Source organism: Falco rusticolus, chromosome 1, assembly GCF_015220075.1.
Source record: "Falco rusticolus isolate bFalRus1 chromosome 1, bFalRus1.pri, whole genome shotgun sequence".
Taxonomy (NCBI): domain Eukaryota; kingdom Metazoa; phylum Chordata; class Aves; order Falconiformes; family Falconidae; genus Falco; species Falco rusticolus.
This window is the reverse complement of record NC_051187.1, coordinates 80,939,729-80,950,015: the sequence shown is the minus strand read 5'-3', so window position 1 is coordinate 80,950,015 and position 10,287 is coordinate 80,939,729. Positions and strand designations below refer to the sequence as shown.

General features: G+C 41.1%; 1 protein-coding gene across 1 annotated transcript; it reads right to left on the bottom strand.

Annotated features, from left to right (window-relative positions):
• Positions 1 to 466: 466 nt before the first annotated feature.
• On the bottom strand, positions 467 to 8,659 carry LOC119147571 (stem-loop binding protein). The gene is made up of 8 exons (XM_037386773.1): positions 8,461 to 8,659; positions 7,874 to 8,002; positions 5,327 to 5,431; positions 4,730 to 4,789; positions 4,359 to 4,490; positions 3,564 to 3,713; positions 2,192 to 2,276; positions 467 to 1,453 (listed from the first exon to the last, which is right to left on the bottom strand). Exons 1-8 carry the CDS (start codon positions 8,502 to 8,504, stop codon positions 1,337 to 1,339), a joined length of 822 nt encoding a protein of 273 aa, XP_037242670.1. The 5' UTR covers positions 8,505 to 8,659; the 3' UTR covers positions 467 to 1,336.
• Between the last annotated feature and the right edge of the window lie 1,628 nt (positions 8,660 to 10,287).

Sequence of the window (10,287 nt, the reverse complement as noted above, 5' to 3'; positions counted from 1 at the left end):
TACAGTTAGAGTACTCACTTGAGTTGAAAAGTTTAGTGTCTCCACTGAGCCTGACAGTGTCGTAACACCAACACGCAGAAATCCCATTTTAGAGATAAAACCAGGTACAGTGACTTTAAAAAAAGGTCCTGTAGAGTAAACAAGACTGAAGGGCCCATCTAGCTATTCTAGCAGTTTTACTAGAGAACAGAACTTGGTAACCAGCTAACAGGCATCTACTAAACTAAACCGCTTCTAAGGAGTCTGCAAAAGGTCAACAACAGGCTTACCCATTATAACCAAGTTTTAAACTCACTCCAGTGGCCTGTACACAAATAAACAGCTTTTAAGGTCTCCTTAACTTAAAGCACGGCGCTAACACATCTCCTAGCCTAGTATTGGTATCAGTCTTAGATCCATGGCTTTCAGGATTTTCCTGCATTTTGTTATCCATGGAACATCACTAGTAGGAAATGAAGAAGAAGAGTTGTAAGTAAATGCAATTCGATTTATTTTCCAACAACAACTCATACAAAAGCAAAAGAAACACTGACTGCTTTCAGCAGAAAATCTGTACAGCGTTATCATTTACAACAGTTTTACATTTAAAAATCAGAAAAACAGAAGAAACAAGCACTTTCCCTAGACATTGTTTTCTTGACTGTATTAACAAATGACTCCTGACTATTTACAAATTTCAAATTCAGGCTACTGCTTCTTAAAGCGTTATCGCCTAGGCTATACCATATTGAATTCCAATTTCTTGAAAGTATTTCATTTCCCAATTGTTTTTGAAACAATTTTTGCAAATAAAGAAATTATTTTTCTAAAAGGTGAGGCAGTTAATCTTACAGTAAATTATTGCAGGAGTGAGTTTACTGGTAAAAATGAGCAGTATAGTTTAGTTACCACTCATATTACTTCAAGTCAGATCTTTGTAGAAGAGCCAGATGAAAAAGCAAGGTAACATATAGATGCTCAAAAATATCTCCCTTTGCTCTTGGTCTGCAGGTGGACAACTGAAATTTTGGACACAATGGCAGGGGTGGGGGAAGGGTATCAGTAAAATCTTGCTGAACTAATTTTAATTACTTGAAGACAGTACTGCCTTTGGCTAGTTTTATTATTAGAAGCTTTCATTATAAAAATCTCATATACATAAATTAAAAGTTAAACAGAAGTCACACAACTTAATTGTATTTTTACATAAGTTTTGTTCAGAAATTATGTAGACCAACCACAACAGAGAACAGTCTTCAACTTTGCTTAAGCTTTCTTACTCTTAACAGTTTATGATTCAAGCTAACTTTTCAAATTTTAAAATAAACTTCCTCTAAAACAGCTTGCACAACACTATTTAACTCACAGTATCAAAATCTTTAAGTGGCTCACTTAAACACACTTCCAAGTCAAATTCACCTTCTGCTTGATAATCAACATGTCTGACTTTGGTGACAATGCCAGCACAGGTATCCTGGAATACAAAGCAGTTAATAATTAGCAGTTAAATACAGGTTTAGTTATGCTGTAATTCATTTCACTCCTGTAATTCATTTAGACCACCTGGTAACAGAGGCTTACAAACACTTTAAAGGCCATACAAAACCCAAGGCTAGTCTAAGATCAGAGAGTTAAATGAAGGCTTCTGCCCATTCAACCACATTCTAAGATTTCCTGCAAATGTTTTAAGGCTCTATCTATGCATAGAGTGAAACATTATACAGATTCAATATTCACCAGAGAAACAAATCCAGTAACAAAGCCATTACTACATCTTTACTGAAGTTTACTGCTCAACTGTACTAAATGCTTTCTGGATATAAAAGGAGCCTACTTCAAAAAGCCTGAGTATGCCGAGAAAATTACATCTTATTTTAACATTAGAAATTGCAATCTGAAGTAGTATTTCCACTGTACATCACAGTCCATAACCAACATGCTTTGAACAGATACATTTTCTTTTGCAGGCTATGAAAAAATGAGACACTTGTCATTTGAGATGGTAACTTAAGTTCTAATTCTCTGGACTCAGACTACAGATGGATATTGGCTATAGCTGAGAAAATGTCTGAATTTGAAGATTGATCAGCTTTATGAACAGTCCCTAAACACAGCGGATTATGGAATTTTTCGTGTATTAAGGCTACTCTGGATGTAATTCTTTACAGACCAATTACTGACAACTATTTATGTAAATGACAGATATGCTTACATCATTATCTTGACAGCTCGTTTGAGATTCAGTAGAATTACTTCCAACAGATTCTGTCTCCATCTCACCAAGGTCAACAGGACTACTGTAAAATAATTAAAAAACAATACAGCTTAAAACAAATTTATTTTTTTCAGTAGTAGGTGCAGTTCTGAAAATGATAGCCAAACAAGAGCAGAGACGTGCAGAGATTTTAGGGACAAACTGCAATGCAAACTGCAGAGACCAAACAGGTCAACTCAATACAACCAAAATGCCAAAGACTAAATTAAATTCTCGAGATTGAATACTGCAAGCTGTCAAAGAAAAACACCCAACACTCAAACAATGCCCCAACACAAATGATGACGAATGTTATGAAAGAGCCAGGAAATTCTTTTTCCAAATAAGGTTTTCATCAACTTGTTTTGAAACCTAAGATTTAACACCTACTATACACAGAACTAGACCCCAGCATCTGAAGACAAGACTAGTATTTCTAGACCAATGTATACAGTAGGGTTCAGGCTGAAATACCAACTCCCATCTCATCTATTATAAGGAAGCTAAAAGTAAGCTTTTGCTTTTAGATCCCATTGCTCCATTTTGGTTTTAATATCAGCACCGTTATGGAAAACAACAGTAGTTTATTACCACAAAACTGTTTCCTGAGGAATAAATTTACATCTGTGTCCCCTTTATTCTGTAGTCCCAGTTTTATTTCAGATGTTCCCTGATTAGCTTTATTGCTTTCTATAGAGGAAAATAACTAGTCACATTATTCTACATCTTTTAGAGCAGAATACCATAGTAGCTTGGACTGTGAATAACGTGTGGCCACGCTTTTAATTTAATGGTATTTTGCAATGATTTTACAAGTACTTCTTTCCTCCTGTCTGCTCAAAAAGCATTTATACCACTTTTCTTGAACTAGCAAGTGAGGCTACAAAGGCAGGTTCTTGTACACTGTACTGGTCCAAGCTCAATATTCATGAGATCTGTCAGCTAGTGAGAACCCTCCAGCACTGCTTGACCACAGATAAGTCTGCAGACTGCTCTGAAAGAATCAGCTTGCCTCAATGGTGTGGTATTTTCTTTTCTGATTTCACCAAGTGGATATACATTAAAAAAGTAAGGGATATATATATGTACGCCCTTGCAAGGATACTGCGTAAGTTTAATCCCTCCAGCTAGGTCCAGAAAGCTCTTAGATATTTTGACCGAGGAGGAACTGAAATAGCACTAAAGTGTGGACAAGTAACTAATGAAAACATTCAGTAATCACTGACTTGTTTCAAAAAGGGCTATGCTGGTTTTTTTGTTTGGTTGGTTCTTTAACATCACATTTTATATATTAATTTCTATAAAGGTATCTTGAATACTGTGTACATACATTTCTTGCAGATCACATCCTTCTTCAGTAGGCGGATCCCAGGAATGCAATGCAACTTTCCATAGTTTAATTTGCTGGTCCCATGACCTACGGCTGTACTTCTTAAATTTATTTGGAGTTCTGGGATGAACTCCTGGTATACGATGGCATCTATTCAGATATTGGACACAAAAAAATCATTAGTGTTTTTCACATACTTAACATTTAGTTTTAAATGCTAAGACTGACTGCAGGCTACGCAGATTCATTACAACACAGCAAATTCTGGATTATATCATTTATGAGAAAAGACTACTACACAGTTCCAGCACTCAGGTGAATGTCAGCTGTATGATAAAATTATTAGGTTTTCTGTCTTTGAGTCAAATGAAATAAAGTAAAATAAAATTTTAAAAAAGGCATATCAATCATAGGTCTGAAAACCTCATTTCAAACTTAGGAGCAACTGTAGTCTATTTTGTGTTTTATTTTACTAATTAGAAAGTTGACTGCAAAAAGCAGTTTCATTTCCTCTAGTTGATGAGCACAACAAAAAATACTTTCACTTCCATTTCTGCAGCATGGGAAAGCCTGAAGGGATATTCTTCATGTACTGACTAGTCAAACAAAAAAATCCACATTTCATTTGATTGTTAGTATGACTTATCAATTAAAAAATGTCTTGGAAAGTTTAATTTGTAGATGCCTCCTATTTGCATGTGTCTCAAATACCAAGTTCAGTATGTTAATATTCTTATAAAGAACAGGTATGGCTTACAATCGAACATTACTTTTCCAGAAACTCAAGCAGCTTACCTAGGAACTTCTTTAATGTATCTATCATAGGCGATTGTGTTTTTTCCGTAGTTTATCTGTTTTTGTCTTCTCATCAAAACCACTTCATCTGTCTCAAGTTCTACTGTCACAGTGGACTCTTTTGAATCAGAACTAAAGAAAAACATCATCGATTCGGGACTACTAGAAAACAAGCACCGCTCAAACTCACGTGTAAAAGATTATAAACATGTTAAAACTTTTCAAATGAATGCTTTGAATGTTACTAAACTATGATGTTGGGGCTTAAAATGAACTACTTCAAAACAAGCATTTTCAGAAGCAATATGGTACGTGTGAAAATTCAGATCTGTTTCAGGATTTTCCTCAGCTAAGCTAGAAATTTATCCTACCTTCCAGAGGAGGACTTCCTTTCTCTTGTAAATTCATTTATCAGAAGTTTTCTTCTGTATCTGTAAGAGTTCAAATCAGTATTAAAAATACATATACACAGAGATAACATGTAAGGCTGCACTGTCATAGCTCACAGTTGATTCCACTTCTCAACTAAGCAGCAGTCTTAAAGACAACCCAGACACTGTAAAAGTCTTTCCACTATGGACTGGATGCTTCAGTTTCCCACTAAAAAGAAAAAAATAATCTGAGGACTTTCTTTTCCCAAGTCTTTTCCCTAAAAATCTTTTTATAGCAATGATATGCAAAAACAGTAATTAGTGAAATAACATGCCAAGTAATCGAATCCAAGAGATTCAGGAAAGGCTTCTTCCAAAAGGGAGATACTTAATGATACACATCAACTCTACAGAGAGTACGCTACGTTATTCCTGCAGGACTTAAGTCAAAGCTGACCTAAAAGCACCGGACAAGAAGCTAAGGCTGGTCTTATTTTACTGCAGTGGTGAAGTTGAAAATAAAAGTCAATACAGATTCTGCAAGACAACTACCGTTTCCCCTCGTTTCCCCACTTCATCTTAAACACCCATGAATACCTGGCAATTTCTTTGTTAACACTGGTCCTCATTTCATCTTCTTCCACTGCAGTTCCCCAGTCTGCACTCCGCGAAAGGGGTCCAGGGCCTTCTGGTGTTGTAAAACTAGAAAAAAAACCCAACTCTACATTAAAATTGTATTATTTTTTTTTAATTTCCCACCCCCAACTCAATAGCTATTTAATATATTAATTTATAGTATTCACAATGGCTGTAAAAATCTTGTGTTGAATTAAAATGTCATCATTATAAAGTTAAGCATCAGTTTAGAGTTCCACCTTGAAGCTGTCTGGTTTAGGTTTGGAGTTTTTTATTCTTAAAAAGTTTATGTAGATATCTATAGAAACATACCACTGCAGCATGTAACCTAGCCTACACTTTCAATAACTTTAAGCTGGTATCCTTCACAAAGCAGTATGTGAAATATCAGCTTCACTTATTTACTCATTTATTTTCATTCCACTGAACGATCTAACGAATATTTTTTCTTCATGATCGCAGACTCACTAGCTATGAGACAAAGTTAGAACACAGAATTAAATTGTACAACTAATTAATTAAAATTACACAATAGCACCAAGAGTTTCTGCATGTGAAAATATACTTAGTAGAGAAGGCAAAGGCACAAGAAAAGCCATCTATTTTTAGCTAGCAAACCAAAATTTGTTACGACTTTGCAAACTGGTATTTAACAACTTTATTGCAGCCCATTAGCATCACAAGCAGATTCAGACTGTTGCAGGGGAATAAACTTATATCCCTTCCCAGCATCAACAATAGCTTGCATTCAGATTATTAAGTATGCTTTCCAGTTTTTCCCCTTGATGATCAATTTTCCTAAAGTACAAACTCAAAACTGTATCCTACAGACCAGAGCTTTTTCAGTAGACCTGGAAATGCTCTGGAGACTTACCAGGACTCTGTGTAAATAAGTGCCTTGAAGTCAGGGAATTAGATGCATCTGTGCTAAAACCAGTTCCAACTGCCTCCCTGCTCCCAGCTCAGCAAGTGGCTCGCACTACACTTTTAAGCTTTTAGTAACTTCAAACTAAAAGTTCTTTTTAGATTAAATCCAGTTATGGCCTCAGAAAAATTAAAAATCCATAGCAAACAGTACAGGTCCCTCTCCAAATATCTGTTCAAACTCCAAGGATTTTTAACATTTGTGTATATTGATTTCTAACTTTGAAGAAAATGCAGGTCACGTTCAGTTACAGCTCTCCCATGGCAGAGAACAGTGCAATCCCAGAAGTACTCTGTTAGTCTCACCATCTGAGCTTTGTCCTCAAAAATGTGTCATACTTTTTCATATTTGTTTGATTCTGAACCTGTGCTGCGTATACAGAGAATTAGGGAGAACATGGAAGGGTCTACAGCTTTTTCTCTTGATTAATTTGCTCTGGTGTCAGACATACTAGGCTTAGCCATCTTTCTAAAGCCTCTCATCCCCACATGCTATTTCATGCTCAGTAAGAAGCTCTGGTGCTGTACTAGGACTGCAAATGGTGCTCAAACTCTGCCAGAGGGGCAGAAAAACGAGGCCATAACCGCCCTGCCTCCATCTCGATCCCCTTCCCATTTTAAAATTTTATTTTGACAATGTTGAATTAGCATAAATAAGAAGTAGTTTTAGTGCAGGAAGAGAACAACTTCAATCAGCCGAATCCAAACTAAACCAAAAAGTATGCCTGTTCAGTTCAACAATGGAAGACACAAAAAAGCACTGCTTATTTTGGTTGAAACTGATGAAGGACACAGGTCCTGAAATGAATTTCATTTACACCAGATACTGTAATTTGAGCCATTAACCAGTGCCTTCCCTGCTTATTCTCAGCAAAGAAAAATGGGGAGTGACAGGGCATAACCCATCTTTTTTAGATTAGAAATCTATCTAGATTCAATCAATTGGGCTGCAGGCCACAACTCCCATGCACTAATAAAAGGGACTAAAAGCACCATGGCATAAACAGCTCAGACATGAAAACTGAGATAAAATAAGATACTTTCACTAAACTGAAGTTTACTTGTGCTGGGAAATGGTAAGGAAGGCAGTGAGCAGCAGTATGAAGAGTGAGTGACCTCAGAAGTGGACCCCACCACACATGTGCCAACATACTTAGACAAAACTTCCCAAGATGGTCTGTACTGCTTCCAGAAACATGAAGGCACCTGACTTTTAAGACTTGACTTTTTAATTTGTTGTCTTGTTTAATTTTAATGCAACAGTACGTACAACCTACATCCACAAACATAGTTAGTTTGTGCAGTTATTGCATCATGGTAAACAGCAATAAAAAAAGCGTGAAATAGAACCGAAAATGACGAAGAATATAACTAAAGACATAAGAATGAAAAATGTTCGTTCTTAAGAAGTGACTCCAAGATAAGCACACTGCACTAGGTTCTTTTCCCCTCCTTTAAGACCAGCTGTTCATGATGAGTGATCTACAAACAGACAGGGCTGGAAAAACAGAGTACAACAGTCAATTCAACAGCTCCTGATACACAAAACGGCAGAGAGTAGTTTCTTTTGCAAGCGGTAGCTACCTGTCCAGTCTGCTGTCAGGTCTGTACTTTTCTTCCTCAAAAACGGATGAATCGGGCTCATTCTGCTTTCTCCGCTTCCCATCCGCACCACGTTTCCTTCCTTGGGACCAGCGAGGCGGAGGCTGAGGGCTGGCAGCAGAAAAGCGAAGACGACGTGAGCATGCCAGGTGGCTTTATTTTACTAACCTCTGGGAAACCTCATCGCATGCAGGCACCGTAGTTTATTTACTAATTTTACCTCACCCAGCCAAGCTCAGCGACACAACTGGGGCCTGGAGAGCCCCTCAGAAGGAGGCTCTCCCACCCCAGGCAACCGGGCCGCTGCGGACAGCGGCGGCCCGGCCTCGCTTTCCCTGAGGGACCCGCACCTCGGCGAGGGGCGGCCGAACATGGCGGACGCCGGCCGGCGGCCACGCAACCGCCGATGCCTCACGCAGGTGAGCGCGGGCCGCCGTTCCCGCCCCCCTCGGCGCCGGGCCCGCCCGGGGGACGGGGAGCGAGGGCCGCTCGCCGCCGCCCGCTGCTCCGCGCCCGGGGGGGGGGGGGGGCAGAAGGGCAAGGGGTGAGCAATGGTACCGCCGCCCCACCTGCTCTCGGTGCCGCCGTGCGGGCTCCTCTGGCGGAAGGACATGACACGGAGTGTCCTTAGGAAGGCTGGAGGGAGAACCGGGCGGCGAGGGACCGGCGCAGGCTGCGGACGAGCGGCACGGGAGAGAAGAACAGCCTGTCTTCCCGCTCAGCCCCTTCGCATCTCCCGCCAGCGCGGACTGACGCCGCCCGCCCCGCCTGCCCGCGGGGCGCCTGCGCCGGCCGCTCCATGAGGACAGGTGCGCGGGGCGGACGAGGGGGAGAAGAGGGAAAGCGCAGCGGCCAGCCCGCGCCCCCTCCCCGCCCAGCCGAGCCGGCCGCTGGGCGCGAAGCAAACCCGCTCCCACGCCGCGGCCCGCGCGTCTCTGAGGGCGCCTACCACCCTACACCCCCCCGCCTAGGGTAATGGTTTAGCCCGCGCCCTGCGGCCCGCCCCGGCCCCGCCCCGGGGCGTGTTGGCGGGAGAATCAAGCGCAGCGGCGCGCGGTTTTGGCGCGCGCTTGCTGCGGGGCGGGGCCGGGGTGAATGGCGGGACCCCCACCGCGACCACCCGCCCCGCTAAACGACAAAAACAGCCCAAACAAAAGGAAAAAGAGAGTGTCCCGTGGTTTAAAGGTGAAGGGTCGCAGTCATCGGCTCTGTAATCCATGGAGAGCGCATGGCATTGCAACCCAATATAAATGGCAAATTTATATTCCATAACATGACATATGAAATATTTTTTAATCAATATTGATTAAGGTTGGATAATGGCACAACACTGCAATGCTTTAGGAAGTGGAGTTTCCAGGTGTTTTTAGTGGCAGACACAGAATGAGATCCTGTTATCTGTGGGATCTGGTACATACGGACATTGTGCAACAGTCACCTGGGAACAACCTGGAGAAGGCCTACGGCAGAACACAAGCACAGCTGTCAGTAAAAACGCCTTTGCAGCCCTTGTGGACTGAAGGCTGTTGGAACACTTCACAGAGAGATGCACACAAACCGGGCAGCATTTTCCTCTTCTGGCCTTAGGGTCACAGAATCATTCAGGTTGGAAAAGGCCTGTAAGATCATCAAGTCCACCCATTAATCCAGCACTGCCAAGCCCACCACTACACCACGTCCCTAAGCGCCACATCTACACAGCTTTTAAATACCCCCAGGGATGGGGATGGTGTCTCCACCACGTCCCTGGGAAGCCTGTCCCAATGCTCAGTCTGTTTTCAGTATACCACAACGATCCCCATCACGACACCCCAACTGACCTTTAAAGTTACAAAAAGGTGCCGCCTACTGCTGCAGTTCACAGGAGCAACACGCGAGAGAAGAAAGCCTGCAGTGGGGACAGTCATCCTTTCTTCCCCCACTCCTAGCCCATTTCTCCACAGCACACTCAGGTAATACTCATTCATCCTAATTTTTCTGGTCATAATTTTTCTGCTGTCAAAAGATAAGTTCTCAAGAATTACAGGCTAAGAGCTACTGTCACCTATGGCCATATTAGCTCTAACTTGCCATATAAGCTGGCACAATTTTGCATTAATTCTAATAACATGGTTTCTGCTAGCCACGTCATGAACCCAATCATCTGTTGCACTGGCCCAGCTTGCCTCTTCATAGTATTTGGTTACTGCATGCAGCATACAATTAACTTATCACCATCTGTGTTCGCTGCCTTTTTTAAAAAAAAAATTAAAAAATTACCACTGTACAACTATGATAACAAAAGTTAAAAAAATCCCCAAAACCAAAAAAACCCACAACAAACCAAAACCAGAGCAGTATTACAGTCGTGGTAACAGGATACAGAAAATAGGATTTTAAACTTAGTTTTAGCAAGC